The following is a 15,816-nucleotide window of genomic DNA, read 5'->3' as shown; positions in this document are numbered from 1 at the left end:
ATCGCGAGAGTTTTAAACACGTGGCGGCCCACAGTGTTTACAACTACTATCAATAAACCGGTGAAGACAAGTCTCGTGGAAGAAGGGCGTTTTATTCGCACACACCGGCGTTGGGTGAAACTCTGACGCCGTCGAGGGTGAAAGTGTTTATAACGGAATTGCAGGCAGAACCAAAGGCCGGGCAAGCCTCAACACAAGTAGGTAACATCCGAATGCTAGCTTAGGCTACATGCTAACAAGCTAACGTGAGGTGGGTTGTCGTTTCTGTTATGGACCGAAGACTAGAGGAACATTTTACATTCTGCGTAATTTTTAGCATCATTAAAGGCATTAAAAGGCAGTAATACATGCAAAGGGTAAGACCTGTGAGACTCTTTGAAGTAACTCATACCTCCAAAGCGCGAATTTAGCCAAATTAACATTAATGCTAGTTTGGAGTGGCATGTCCTTCCACAGGTGTTTGCACGAGCGGTTTTGAGTCAATTACTAATTCCTTTAACAAGAACGTGTCATTCACCTCGGTTAATGTGTCTATGATTTTTAAAGTGCACATATATTCTTGAATTACTGTAACACTTGTGTTCCATTGTCTTGATTGACTTAACTGGCCTCACCTTTCTTTACTTCATTTACCCTCGTCACTGTGTTCTAGGCTAGCGGGTGCTGTGATGTCCTCGACCCCCAGCAGACTCAAACACCGATACTGCAAGAAGAAGCACTATCCCAGTAGCACTCACCTAACTCACGTCTGACAGCCAAACAAAGGACACAAGGCAATTGGACGCCAGGTACAGGACTTGACAGGAGAAAAAGATCAACAAAGAGAGATGTCTGAAACAGCTGGAGGTGGGGAAAGTGGAGGTGCGACAGGAGCAGGGCAGGACCCTGAAGGGGATAATGAGCCCCCTCATCAGGCTCCACCTTTGCCTGAAGGTGATGACTTCGAGGTGGGGGCGACCTTGGATGAAGGGGCAACTTTGCCTGCCAAACGTCCCAGAATAAGCGAGGAGGAACAGGGACTGGAGCAGGTTGTCGAGATGCTTGGAGAAACACCAGCACAGGTTGTCTTGCTGCAGGAAGGCCCAGCATCACCACCACAAAGTAGAGTATTTTCAAGTGCATGTATCAAATAAAATAAGGGGGGAAACCTTTATACATTCAGATGACATTTTGGGGGTCAGTGAGTATTTATTTAGCAGATTATTGAACTTTACTCTTTGATTCTAGGAACAGGAGAACCAAAACAGTGTGTGGAAGAAGGTCAAGTCAGGGAAGAGGTGTCCGTCAGTGGAGAAGGTGAAGAAGAATGGCCTCAGAATGGAGACGTAGGGCATGATGCACCCACAGAAGAAGGAGAGGCAAAACCAGAGGATGGTCCAAACGGTGACGGATCTGCAGACAGCCCCAGTGAAGCACAGTGGTAAGTGGAGGACCATGAAGTCAGGTTTATTTTTAACCACTGTTTCCACATAACTAGGGGTAAATATACAGCCCTCACACCATCATGTGGGATTGTGGGAGGTGGAGATCCTATGTCGGATTACAAACATGAATTAAACACATCTGGAAAGGAGAAAGATGGTTTTGAGTATGTATTTCAGAAAAAAAATGGTTGTTTTGCAAAAAGGTCACATAGTCCGAAATATTATAATGCAATAAGTGGTGGTACTACTGCCCTTGTTTCTTGATCAGATTCTTTGATTGGCTGTTTTTGCAATCACTAAAACAAAAATGTGACTTGTTTTTTCCCCACCTTCTGTGTATAAATTAAATTAAGGGTACTTGATCTCCAAAAACCTTCCTGTTTTCTTAGCTGTTTTTTTTATTTGTATTTTTGAAACACTTTTAGCTTCTTTTCGACAGGAGGTACTGCTCTTCAGTACATGCAATCATACCCGGCGTCATGGGCCCCATGGGGCCGGGCCCGCCCATCCAGGATTTGGTCCTGCTGTTTTAATCAGGGCTAAATACAATATTTTAATTATTTTATTATTATGTTTATTGTTGTTATTTGTAGGGCTTTGTCCTAATATTTATTTTAGTTTTAAACTATGTTGAAAGATTAGTTNTGCGCACAGAGAAGGAGTTTGTGAGAGAGCCGGCTTGAGAGTCCATTTCTATTCAAAATATAATTGATTGCCAGCCTCCCTTGTCCCTGGCTGGCTTGCTAGCTCGTTGCTAACGTAGCTGATGTCTTCTAATGTGCCTGCATCTGTCGCTGAGTTGCCATATTCCTTTCGTGAACCACTTCCTGATATCCATTGTTGCAGATAAATATAAATGATAATAGCCAAACTAACCTAGCAAGAGTAAACTGACAGGCTGCTGTGCCGCANGTTGCCATATTCCTTTCATGAACCACTTCCTGATATCCATTGTTGCAGATAAATATAAATGATAATAGCCAAACTAACCTAGCAAGAGTAAACTGACAGCCTGTCAGTTTACTCTTGCTAGGTTAGTTTGGCTATTATCATTTATATTTATCTGCAACAATGGATATCAGGAAGTGGTTCATGAAAGGAATATGGCAACTCAGCGCCAGATGCAGGCACATTAGAAGAAATCAGTTACGTTACCAACGAGCTAGCAAGCCAGCCAAGGGAGGCTGGCAATCAATTATATTTTGAAGAGAAATTGACTCAAGTCGGCTCTCTCACAAACTGCATATTTCATTTAATTGTGTATAAAATATAGGTAAGTAAAACAAATCCAGCTTTAGAACAGTAAAATCATGAGTTTTACCTATGTTGATGCGATCAACCATGTTTAAAATACGGACACAAATATAATGATATGGGCCTTCAAACAAATAAGACTAATGAAACTAAAGCACACTGTTCATTTAAAACAAATAGACTCTGTTTTCAGTTTCCTTAGCCAAAGCCAAGCATGTAATTGTGAGGGACTTGTAATTAAACTATTTTTGATAAATACACCGAGACAGCATTTGATGTTAGCAGTGATTTTGAGGTAAAGTATTGCACATGGTTAATCACAATAGCAACATTTGGATATCATCACAAGTGATACATAATAATGGATTTAACCTGTAGATACTGTGATAAACAATCTAGTCCACTGTGTGATGACACTGTGTCTAACTCTTACTCTTGGGCTTTGTGCAAGTTGACATTGTGGTTTATATGCAGCAACAGTTTTGTCCCGGGCTAGGACATTTATTGGATTATATTTCACCTAATTAAACCAGTTCTTAGCACAATTTACAAGTCAATGTTGTTGTTTCATTTATTCTTGTAATATTATGCCCTTGGCATTAGTAAGAAAGAGTATTTCGTCTTTCAGTTTTTTGTGTGAAATTCCCATTACTGTCTTCTAAACTCATTAACCCAAGACTTGGCGTTCTTTCTGTCTTGCTTCCAGCGTCGGCCTAGATTTTACCCAGAATCCCCAGATGCTGACTGGTTCCTGCACAGAGTTCTCCAACCTCCCAGAGAATTACCTCAAAGGCTGCAAATGGTAATCTTTTATCACATTTAAATTGAATCATAATACACCACGTGGATGAGAAGTTTAAATGTGTTGCATCAACCTTTGTGAGTACCATAGGAAATGTAAGACCATTATACTTGCCCATTTTGTGCCTTGGCAGAAATGGCAAAAGGCCCATATTGATGCCATGGTTAACTCCAGATATATTGTTTCTTTGCAAATGAAGCTAGGAAAATGACTCTCACCCTTTTTGTCATCCTCAGTCCATTATAGATACAATAGTGCAGATGGTACATTTGGTAAAGGGAGGATACTAGTACTCCATGTACTATAACTGCATACAAAGGCATAGAACCAACCTGTTGAAAAGTTCTTAGTTTACCGCTGTTGATACATCATCATATTTTTCTCATGCTCCCTTATTTCCTAAACTAGGGCCCCTGATGGTTCCTGTATCCTGACCAACAGTGCAGACAATGTGCTCCGTGTGTACAACCTCCCTCCAGAGATCTACAGCTACAACTGGGACCTGCTTCCTGAGATGGTGCGCACACTGAACGTTTACCAACAGGGGTTCACCAAATATTTGTATTGAAGATGGAAGAAGACGTTTATTTAATACAACAATAACATGGAGATGTCAATCTATTTTATATCTGTCCTATTCATTATCTTTGCTGAGTTACAGTATGCAAATGATGATTTGTGGGGCTCTGACATTTAGATCTAACAAATAGCATCTGTTTTGCAGTACCTTTTTTTTTAATGTCCTAATAATGTTTGAGATATTTCCCATTTTTTCTAAATGATGATGTATTTCCTGTCAAGAAAAGGTCATCATCCCGTCTTGTGTTGTCTGACCTTTTCATACAAAGACTGTCAGTATGTTGTTGTTTGTGTGCATGTTGTGTAACAATCCACTCAGAACGAGCATGTCATTCACTTTAATGTAGCAGCTTGAGATTTAACAGTGAGAATAGAATAGACATTCTGTCCTTTTAGGTTTGGGGAGGTATCAAGTAGCGAGCCAATCTCTTAATTGTATTACAGGCTGGTAGATCGGGATCACTGAACAAAAATAATGGAAATATAATCAATTTCCCTCCTATTACAGAAATGCCTCAGCGCTTGTGAAAAGGGTAGATAATTGAGCTCTATTTCTGAAATGGTGCATGATCTGATATTTCATTTGACTACGTGACAAAAGTCTGTGACATTGTAGCCACCTGTTCAGTAGCAGCATTAGTGCAGATCAATCCCATCAGTCTTTGTCTCGAAGTCTTTACATTCCTGACTTCTTTCTTTGTTTAATTCTGCGGCAGAGTCCAGTGCTCAGGATGGCAGAGGGCGACACCATCTACGACTACTGCTGGTACCCCAAGATGAACTCTCTGGACGCGGACACATGCTTGTGAGTTCCACTTGATCTTTGCCAGATGCTGCCCTGAGCCTCAGCTCTTAACAGTTGGATAGATGAGACATTTAAAGTTCACTATGAAGGTCAGCCCGCCACATGGTGAAGGATGTATAAACAGTTGTTTATAGAGGCTGGTGTCAGCGGATGATTGGTGTTTTTAATCTAGATCTTGGATGGTTAGTGGACACTGAAGACATTCGGTGTAATAGACTGCGCAGAGGGTATCGTTGTATGCCTGTGACTCATACTTTCATCCCCTCTGTGTTTGCACTCGTTGTGGGAGCCAGCTGCCAGTGTGGATGTGGCTGTAAAAGCTTTCTGATGTCTCTCATTATGAGTGAAGAGTTGGCCTCAGTGTAGTCTGCCTCTGCCTCCGCTGCAATGCGTTGGCTGTTTGAGGCCGACAGCGCTGTTCTGCGCGTTTCATCCCTCTAACAGCCCTCCCGGGGAACAGACACCTAAAAGGGCCTCACGATTCCCTGACTTTGGGCTTCTCTTTTCATGTCTGTTTTTTTCAGCTGGCTCTACATGTTGACTAGAGTAACAGCCATGCAGTGTTTCCAACACATAGACTTAATTCTGGCGGGACACCCAGGTATACATGGCTTTTTAAGTATTTCTGTATCTGTCAGAGAGAACGGCGCTGTCTTCGAACAATTAACTAGTAGTGGGAGGCATGGAGGATGTTCCAACTGTGCGTGACAGGTGCTTTCATTGACACATCCACGCAAGGTTCATTTCAGTGGTGTAAAGTAACTAGGTAAATGTAATCAAATACTGTACTTGGGTACAATTTGGAGGTACTTAACTTGACTTGAGTATTTCGATTTTATACGCCTTTGTTATTCTACTCCGCCACAATTCAGAGGTTAATATTGTACTACTACCGCAATTGTAACTCTACTGCTACCTTTACCTGCAGATATGGATTAATGACGGGAAATATAATCATGGGCCAATCTGCATAATGAGTACTTTTGGTTAGTTAAAGAGCAACTTCCAGTTTAAAGACACCTGTGAATAAATGTGTAGGAAAATGATGAATACACTAGATTTTCAAAAAAATATACAGAAATATAAACTACAGTGACATCTGGCGTCGTTTTAGTAAGACATTTTCACTTCCGCATAAAAAAGCCTCGGCACGTGACCTCCCACGTGTGACGTAACACGGGGGACACAAGGGGGAGAGCGGTCGGTGTAACGTATTAATAAACATGGATCCCAATGCTAGTTTCGACACAGAAGAAGTTGAACATGAATATTCGAATGCATATGACGGACCACAACCTTATAATTATGAGCCTGCTAGGCGTCCAAGAGACCAGGAGCAGCCAAGGATTAGAAGAAATAACGGCCATCAGAGAGAAATTGAGCTGTGGTGTGAGGAGAACCAGTGGAGAACTGGGCAGCTATCTTGGTGAGTGACCGACGTTAGCTACAGAATGTTAGCTAACGTCACATCACAACATTGTGAAGTTAGCTATCATATATCAGGTTATAACTAAAGTAACATTGATAATATAGTAACGTTACTGGCAGGACTGTTGTGGACTCGATGTCCTGACAGGCTGGTATTTGTGCAACCTGCACAAACACAATACTGCACCATGATTACAAATGGTGAAATACAATGTAAAACTACCGAAAAATACCAGCTCACTAAAACACAACCGCTCTACTCAACGCAACTCTACTATACCCGCGGTCAGAGAGCGGAGATATTTCCCCTTTGTGATGTAATATGACGCGTTTGACGTATGACCTTAAAAAAAAAGCCGTTTTTAAGAGCAGAGCTCAAAATTGCTCCTTTCCCTCTGAATTCCTGCCCTTATGTCTCGTAAAACATATCAAATCCTCCATTCACTTTTTTAATTGTAATTTTCAAGCAAGTTTAAGCATAAATGTAAAAAAGATGCTCTTTAAGTATATTTAGATGCCAATACTTTTTTACTTGACTTGAGTAACATTTTGAATACAGGACTTCTACTTGTAACAGAGTATTACTACAATTTGGTAGAAAGTAGAAGTACAAGATTGAAGTACTTCTTCCACCTCTGAGCTGAGGTCAAGCTATCAACAGTTCTCCTCATGTATACCTCTCCCCCCTCCTGGCTCCTGTCATCCTCCACTTACCGACCCTAACCCTCTAAAAGATCCCTCTGATCAAAGCCTAGCATTGGAGTCAAGCCCTCTGAAGACCAGACAGCCTTCACTGTGGAAGAAGAGTAGGCAGGGGGGGTCTCATGAGCTAGCAAGCAAAGATGAGAGTTGTGTAAACAGCACAATGATAAACAAACGACTCGTGTGGACAGTGAACCTCTTGAGAGGCCTGTGTGTGTCTGCCAAAGCCGTGCAAAGACCTGTCTGTCATGAAGAGGAGGATGCCAGCAGGAGCTGACAGCAAATATTCTTCATCTTCTTCAGATCTATGCCACACATGACAGGTGGGCTCTAAAGGGCACAGGCGGTCGGGCGAGCTCAGAGTAGATTGTTAAAGATGAAACGTTGTGATTATTGAACACATTTAAGGATTTTCCCGATGGCCTTTACTGTCTTTCTCCTCCCTCTTTTCACAACTCTCTTTTTGTTTCTCATTCCTCCCCCTGAGCTCCTTGAAGTTCTGTCTGCCAAAAGCCGTGTGTTGTTGATGCCCCCTCCTGTAGAGAGGGAATAAGGGCCCCCGTTATGGCTCGGTTAAGTTGCACTGCCTTCTAGGCATTGCTCCAAGCTAGCAGCAGTCTAGCATTATAATTGAGCATTTCCCGGCTGCGGTATAAAGCAGCGGCTCAGAGGGGCCGTAACAGAACACGGCAGCAGTGGCAGGGGCTAATTTCCTTTGTCTAATTGAGCCGCAGTGATGTTTTCGCCATTTGTATAGCGCCCAGTAATTAGAGTTAAAAAGGCATGGCTCAGTCTTTGGCCCTGATTTGAATCAATAAGAGTGCGTGCTCTGGTCTTGTCTCCATAATGAGGCGTAGCACAATGCTGCGTGTTGGTTGTGATGCATTGATACATTCAGGTGGTTGGTGCGGTAGAGGTTAGAAACTGTATCAAACGAGACCATTTGTGGTCATACATAATATATATTTCAAGAGAATCTCAGCAGCGTATTCAAATTCAATCAGATCTGTATCCTCTGATATTCAAGTACAACTTTTTCCACTTTTATAGACAAGTAGACTATATTATTTATACTGCTCAAGTAATATGTTCTTGCATCATTCACTTCCTATTGTCTGCCTTCCGTTTATCCCTTTTCTCATATGACTCACTGTTTTCTACACTTTTTCATCGTCTGACCTCTCACTCTTCGTCCGCAGTCTAGCCAGCAGTAGCCGTGACAACCCAGTCCACTTGTGGGATGCATTCTACGGGAAGGTGCGAGCCAGTTTCCGACCTTACAATCACCTGGACGAGCTGACGGCGGCCCACTCTCTCTGCTTCTCGCCCGACGGATCGAAGCTTTACTGCGGCTTCGACAAAACCGTCAGGGTGTTCTACACCGATCGGCCAGGAAGAGACTGTGAGGAATGGCCCACCGTAGGTCAGTTATCAACTGCTCTCGCACAGTTATTTTATTTATCTTATAGACTACCAATCACCCTCAACTTAATTCCAAGGATATTATCTTAATATTAATTATAACAAATTATTTGTATTCATTTTTGAGAGCAGGGAAAAACTTTCATAACTTGATGCTGTTCAAGGGCACTAACTGTAAAGTAATTGTGTTCAAAAGCAATGTTCTAAGGAAAGCAAACCCACAAGACAAACAATTAGTAACCAAAGACAATGTGAAAAGGATAATGTGAAGTCTTTTATTTTCAAAAAGTGCTAGTTTGACAGCCGGCTGTCTCATCTGATAGTCTAACGTCTCCTTGAACAGATCAACAAGGACAGTTTTTATTATGTGCCTCTGACAAACAAGTAAAGGGAAGCACATGTTTATTGTGATGAATTCTCAATCTCTGTCAAACACTTCAAACAACCTTCCTCTGATGGCAGGCTTTGAAACATACTGAAATAAAGTGAACCCGAGGATGTCTGTATTGTAGCTAACGTGCTGAAGTATGACATTCTAATCCACCACAGGACAGATAGTCACAATAGGCTATGAAACTGAAAGCTTCTCTTATGCTATGTATTCTGAAATATACAACTTCAGAGTTTTTCATTTAGTTTCTCAATGGCTATACATATACATTCTAAGCACCTTAGCATTCATGTATTGCAATTAAGAGGCAATGTTTTAGCTTTCTGAGCTTTTCCCTTTCCTGTAGTATTTTTATAGGTTTTTGCAAAGGCTAAAATCCCAAAGTTCTATAACAGTGACATCACTAGGTAACTCGTGCTTTTATTGGTTAGCGCCCAACAGATTGTACCTGCTATGCTTAGGGGCGGGACATCTGAGCGGTTGACCAATCACAACAGAGCCGGCCAGCTAACCAATCAGAACAGACTGGGCTCTGGTTTCAGACAGAGGGTGAAAAGAAGTGCTGCAGCACAGGCAGTATGAGACAAATAAAGAGCTTTTTCAACATTAAAACATGTAAACATGTCAAAGTAGAGACACTAAATATGAACCTGAAAATGAGCAGAATGTGTCCTCTTTAAGCAGAACACTGTGAACAAACAGACACATTGTTGACATCTTATACACAATTCTCCCTTTGCTGCACACCAATCTACCTGTTGCTAACTGGGCATGGCTAAAGGTTTCAGGCACTCAGGCATGTCAAATATGTGATGGGTTTTGCATGAATACATGAACCACTGAACCCTAAAATGTGCGCATTGTGAGAAACGTTTTCCCCCTTAAGATCGGGGATGTTGGAAATGCCAGAAATTGTGACTTTGAGTAGAAGTGATTGGGACTTGTTTCTCGTGAACCTTTTGTATTAAAGCCCTGCCAAATGCCACTCTGTTGTCTTTGCTGCAGTGAAGAAGCAGGGCCAAAGTGGCATTATCTCCTGCTTCGGCTTCAGCCCCTGCCAGTCTGTTTACGCCTGCGGCTCTTACTCCCGCTGCGCTGGCCTCTACTCCTGCCAAGACGGCTCCCAGCTGGCCCTGCTGCCCACCCGCCACCACGGAGGCCTCACCCATCTGCTCTTCTCCCCCGACGGCAACTACCTGTACACCGGAGGACGCAAGGTGAACACACACTTGCATAGAACAGCATGCAGACAAGGGACCTCTGGGTAATCATGCATCATATATGCACCACCAGGAGGCTTTGTGTGTGAAGTAGGTAACAAATGGCGGTTAAATGGAATTACAAAGCATCGTCAGAGCTTTAGGACGAGAGCTTTTTATGCTACTTTCCTGTCTTGAGTGCATGAGTCTGCTTTTAATTGTTCTGATTTATTATTGCATTCCCCCAAAGTCTGAATTATTCACTGTTTCACAAAGGGGCTGCGGCAGTTCAATTTGCACCCATTAGAGTTTCAAAATTAGCTTTTATTTTCCTCTGCTTTTAGAAAGTGTCTGGAGACAGTGTCTGGAGTCTGCCCTAAGTTTTCTATTTACAAACTAATGCACAGACCTCATAGCCATTAACCTCTGTGTGCTTCAATGCCCCCCATTCACTCCTGTTACCGTATGGCGTCTTGTTCAGATTAGATATACACCTGTTAAGCATTCCAGAGTCTACACAGTTAGTCTTTAGCATGCCAGTCACCCTGCCAGTTAATTGATCTGCAATTTAGCGATGGGGTCAAGAGTACACTTGGTCTGTACACTGTAGTTCTATTTGGAACCAGTAGAAAGTCAAAGCAATAATTGACAGGGCTAGTGGTTGTGCAAACATTTACTGCCTGTGGTCAGACAATACACTCTTGTGAACTGTGTGTGTGTGTTTGTGTAGGATCCAGAAATCCTGTGCTGGGACCTAAGAGACCCAGGCAAGGTTTTGTTTTCACTGAAGAGAAACGTCGCCACTAACCAACGCATCTACTTTGATCTGGACCCGTACGTTTGTTTCAATACCTAGAATTGTGCTCTAATGTAAATGAGCAAAGTGTCACTCTTCCTGCTTTTCTACATCTTTTCATTTAGATCGACATTCTTGTTAAACATGGGTGTGTAAATGCTGATCCATCATTTGTGACCTTGTTTTGTTTGTTTGTTTCTGAGCAGGTCTGGCAGGTACCTGCTGAGCGGGGACACAGGGGGGGTTGTGTCGGTTTGGGACACCCTGACAGCTCCTCCTAATGGAGACGAGGAGTTACTGCAACCTCAGCTCAGGTTCAACGCCCATTGGGACTGCACCAACGGCATCAGGTACGATCGCTAAAAAACATCTAACCTGGGTATTACTGCTTCAGGTGCTGATGAAGTGTCAGATTAAAGTTGACTAAGGTTTTTTTTTTTTTTTTTATCAAAACTTAGCCTTGTGACAAAAGATAAAACTAACGACTTATGTAAGTTCCACTTATACTAAGTCTTTATTTTGAGATATAAAGTTATAATATTCAAGAATTATTTTCATTAATTAAAGATACTTAGTCCTTATTTTGACATATTAAGAGATGACTAGAGTATTTTTCACATAATTGTTTAGATACTCTGACATATTTTGGGATACATTAGTAATTATTGAAAACATGTTCTGATTTATAATGACTCTTTTCATTATATTGGCTTCAACAAAAGTGGATTTTTTTGTCGTCATTACTTTCCATGGAGGATAAGGGCTAAAGAATTAGCCTTGATTTTACAAAAATGTATTGTTTGAAATAAATTGGTAAAAAATATAAACTCAACAGTCCTGGTCATGGGATAGTTGTCGGGAGTCAAATACAACCAGTGTCTTGTTTTCTTCCCCATATCAGTCACACAAAAGCTTAGGAAATGCAAACAAATCATCCAAACGTATTTTAGATAAGAGAAAATAAAAGGATTCAAATGTCCGACTTCTAATATCACACAGTGGTGTTGTTCTTCGTGAGAACACAGAGCAATAACCACAGCTGCTGTGTGCACTTCTGAAAACGACTGTATTTCGTAGCTGATGAACTAGAAGTTGTGCCTCACGGTTGTGAATCGGCTATAATTGTGTATAGAGTCCCCAGCACGGCAGTGCAAAAATACCAGTGGTTTCACTTCTTTTTGAATCGCCATCATTTTCATTTCCTCCAATTCTTGATTTTCTTTCACAGTATTCATCCCTTCATGCCACTGCTGGCAACATCCAGCGGGCAGCGGCAGTTCCCGTCGCCCGGCGAGAGCGACTCTGAGGGCGAGGGAGGAGAGGCTGTGATGTCACCTCAGGAGATCAGACAGGACAACGCTCTGTCTCTGTGGTGGGCCGGACCCCTGGCCCCCGCCCCAGAGGGAGGCCCAGAGCCCAGCACAGAGGTGGTGGAGGCCTGAAGCTACTCTACACCTGCCATGGGATATTTATTTTGGGAACGATCAATATTGAAAATTAAGGAGAAGAGAGAATTTGAAACATTTAAAGTCCCACAACAGATCTGACATTCTTAAAATATCACCTGCAAATTAACAACATTGACTCGGGACTCTTACTCAGAGTTAACATGAAATTATTTAACATTGTATTACAGTGTTTAAATTGTTGTGATGCCAATTATGAAAATAAGAAATGCTAAAAGCAGGGGGTTTTCTTTTACTTAGACAAGATGTGGGTTGTAAAAGAACCTGATATTTCTAAATTTTGTTATTTAATTCTTAGGATCACTTCTGTTTTTGTTCTTATCCAGCCAAGGTGAAATGTCTCTAGCCTTTTATTGAAATGTATGTCAAATGAGCTTCCTGAATTTGGTTGAATTGGAGGCCTTGAGTGTCGTGAAGCAGCCTAGTGTCTGTCTACTGATCGCCCCTCCAATCTGAGTCGTATCTGTGGGAGTGTGTGTTTACGTGTGTGGCTGTAATGCTGCCCCGGAGATTCCTATACCGCTATAGTTACAGTAAGTGCCATTTGTTCTTGAGCTTTTGATTTTGTAAACTGACGGAATCTCCCGTTTTTACCTTCTTTTTTAAACTATCGGGGTGTTGTGTCGCTCTGTGCGTGCCCACAAATGTATATTTTTGTAAAGCCATGAGGATCACTAGTTTCTCGAATGTATTTCTCTGTAAGCAGCTAGCTGGTTTACCGTAACCTCATACAAATCTGTGAACGTCTTTTTATTAGTGGGTTCACACGGAGTGATGTCTATTATTTTTCTACAGATCTGGCTCGGATAGCATTTGTACCTGTGTGAGTGGCGATGTGGCTGCACAAAACGCAGTGTTTTGTATAATCGCATCAATAATGTACCGCAGTGATTTGATGAAGGCTTATGTTGCCATTACCGGGGTGTGCTTTGTTTTAGGGTTTCTTTGCAGGTAGATCAGAGGAAGCACAGCATGCTCCAACCAAAGCCTGTACACACTGAGGAATCTATCCATTGTAAAGCCTCTGCTGATCCAGGCATCACTTCTTGGAACTCAGATGTGTTGCCAACAAATAGAAGCTGCGATTGTGTAGCTCATATGAGACACTACTACAGATTTGCTCTACCAGGAACCATGTAGGCCTTGATGTGCGACAGTTGGCTTTCTGGTGTTTTTATTCAACTGCAGTGAATTAAAAGCATATCTCTTCACATGTTCACGCTCTTATTCCTTTCTGTCCTTTCTGTTTAAGGCAGTTCAGAGTTGGATGCCTTGTAATAAATCCCAGATGAATGCTAGATGATGTTGTACTCTAGTCAAGAGGCAGCTCTTCAAAACTGAAGGGACTATTGACTTTAGCTCATGAGATGGAAACTATTCATAGCTTTCACTTTTACACATACACATTCTGAGTGAATGCACACACACACTCATGTATTTGATTTGTCTGAAACCACAGGGGCACATCGAGCAGAGCCAAGTTGGAGAGCCGCACTGTTGTGTTGTGTGGGTTGCTTAGCGACCGCCTCTGCCTTGGGAGAGGGAAGTCGGTAGAAAGAAAGATTGGGGCAGAGAAAAAGAAGCAGGTGTAATAAATAATCCAGTGGTTTAGTGATTGCTACTTGTTTGTCTGATGGTGTGTACTCATTTTAATCCCAATCCCTCAGAGTAGAGTGTGTGTTGGACAGGAAGTGGGAATGGAACAATGCTGGCACCCTGAAATGGGGTCTGTTGACAAAAAACACAAAGTGGTTCTGTATTGTACAGACGAGATTGTTGAAAAATCTGCTAGGCATTCACTGAGTCGGTACTGATTTGCTGTAATCGGATTAAGCCCTGGATGTTTTTTCTTTATCCGCGGACAATTCTCCCTCAATAATATAATACATTAACCGTGCTTTACCTGAACCTCATCATGACACTAGAGAGGACGGCAGGATTGTAATTTCCCGTGTTCAGTGAATGCAACAGAGGCAAGACACCAGACCAATCACCAGAGAGATGTTTAAACTGTCAGTCGGACTCGGAGTTTTTGAAGATGGACATAAGAAATGTTTTTCTTAAAAAAAGACACCCCAGAGCCACCACTTGCGCCAAGTAAACAAGGTATGTAAATGTCAGTACACTTCCAAGTTATGCGACCAATGAAGCAAAGCATAAATTGTTGCTACGTTGTTGACCTTACTTTGAATCAGGCGGGTAAGCTAAACCGTTAGCAAGTAGCTATAGCTAGCCAGAGATATTAAATTAACACTTTGTCATACAATATAAATGTTATGTTTTTTAGCGTTACCTGGTGATTAAAAAAATCCTCTGAAAAATGTTGATTTACTGTCAGTGTTCGACATGAAGCTAGAAGCTACCTTACATTATTACACAGTCATTCACAGGAGAGTGATTTGTAAAATATCCATAAAGAAAAAGAAAATCTGTAGTTTCATATGGGTGTTGAAAGATGTATCCATATCTCCTAATGTTGCTCTAAAAGTGCACCAGATTCATGCTTTTAACTTAAATATTTAAAAAAAAATCTTCCCGGGGGAGCATGCCCCCGAACCCCCCTAGAGGAGGTGAGGACCCCCCCTAAAGAAGGTTAGGTCCGCTCCCCACTTGTAAAAAAAATAACGCTTTACCCCTGCTTACACCCTGCTTACACCTATATATTGGCAAAGTCCCTCCCCTTCCGGTGGACCTCCATGGGAGTTTATCAACGGAGAGAGAAAGATTATCTTTCGATCCCGTTTGAATTGTGCCACGAATTACGCATATGGTGTTTGTCAATCTTAAAAAATAATTTCTATGTCAAAAAAGTCACAGTTTGTCGTAAAACTGTTGAAATATAAGACTATGACCCAGGGCCGTATTCACCATATACATTGGGGGGGACACATCCCCCCCAATATTCAGATACACTCAAAATGTCCCCCCCAATAAATAGCACAAACATTTTTTTTTTACATTTTTTTATTAAAATAATATTGCTATTCTATGACTTCTTTATTTTGGCTATTTGTATACTTGAAAATCTATATTTTCTGTTATTGTGAACTTCACCAAAATGATATTTCTTTTCAAATGTAAATTGGTTCCTTATTTTGTACCCGGGGGTGTCTTTCGCTGTTGCACGTCTGAGTCCACTTTCAGTTAGCTTGATGCTCCAAGCAGGTCAGCCATGTTTTAATTTGCCCTCCATCAGTTCTGGTATCTTTTCTAGTTAGCCCTAAAGTAATCTATATTATTTTTATTTCGTAATGGTAATGTTAATGAGCCCTCCGGTTTAGCTTCTTTGTGTAAGTAACTTGTAGTTCTGATGTTAAAACCGAACTTTTCAGGAATAGTAGCTAACTAGCTGTGGGCTAGCTGGTTTCAGTTGTTAGCCAGGGTTTGGCGGGCTAGTGTCAGCTATGTGGAAAATGACGGTGTCGTTTTGGATGTAATCCAATAGATATTTATTCATGTGGATTATTTCTATTTTATTTTGTAATTTGTAGAGTGTGGAAAGATTTAAAACTGTGATGTGTGACACCTATGGAATACCAAAGGTGCCA

At 41.6% G+C, this 15,816-nt stretch overlaps 1 protein-coding gene across 3 annotated transcripts; it reads left to right on the top strand.

Moving 5' to 3' along the window:
* The first annotated feature begins 27 nt into the window (after positions 1-27).
* On the top strand, positions 28-13,484 carry wrap53 (WD repeat containing, antisense to TP53). Of its 3 annotated transcripts, none has more exons than XM_010773246.1 (11): positions 28-197; positions 653-1,101; positions 1,228-1,420; positions 3,385-3,480; positions 3,889-3,997; positions 4,776-4,864; positions 8,194-8,417; positions 9,813-10,024; positions 10,737-10,840; positions 11,009-11,152; positions 12,031-13,484. In XM_010773246.1, the coding sequence occupies exons 2-11, from the start codon at positions 828-830 to the stop codon at positions 12,242-12,244; spliced, it is 1,659 nt and encodes a 552-aa protein (XP_010771548.1). In that variant the 5' UTR covers positions 28-197; positions 653-827; the 3' UTR covers positions 12,245-13,484. The 3 variants fall into 3 exon arrangements, with proteins under 3 accessions (XP_010771548.1, XP_010771549.1, XP_010771550.1); XM_010773247.1 differs by having other exon boundaries at positions 28-201; XM_010773248.1 differs by lacking the exon at positions 28-197 and adding an exon at positions 265-356.
* Positions 13,485-15,816: the final 2,332 nt, after the last annotated feature.

The sequence above is a fragment of the Notothenia coriiceps genome, unplaced genomic scaffold (assembly GCF_000735185.1).
Source record: "Notothenia coriiceps isolate Sejong01 unplaced genomic scaffold, NC01 NC01_scaffold00012198, whole genome shotgun sequence".
NCBI classification, from domain to species: domain Eukaryota; kingdom Metazoa; phylum Chordata; class Actinopteri; order Perciformes; family Nototheniidae; genus Notothenia; species Notothenia coriiceps.
This window is presented reverse-complemented; position numbering and strand designations above follow the sequence as displayed.

What these genes read in the sequence shown, in the direction of transcription:
- wrap53 (XM_010773246.1), top strand. Translation starts at nt 828, where the DNA reads ATGTCTGAAACAGCTGGAGGTGGGGAAAGTGGAGGTGCGACAGGAGCA. An exon ending in CCCAGCATCACCACCACAAA is followed by an intron (nt 1,102 to 1,227) that starts GTAGAGTATTTT and finishes CTTTGATTCTAG; the next exon opens with GAACAGGAGAACCAAAACAG. An exon ending in GACTGCACCAACGGCATCAG is followed by an intron (nt 11,153 to 12,030) that starts GTACGATCGCTA and finishes TTTCTTTCACAG; the next exon opens with TATTCATCCCTTCATGCCAC.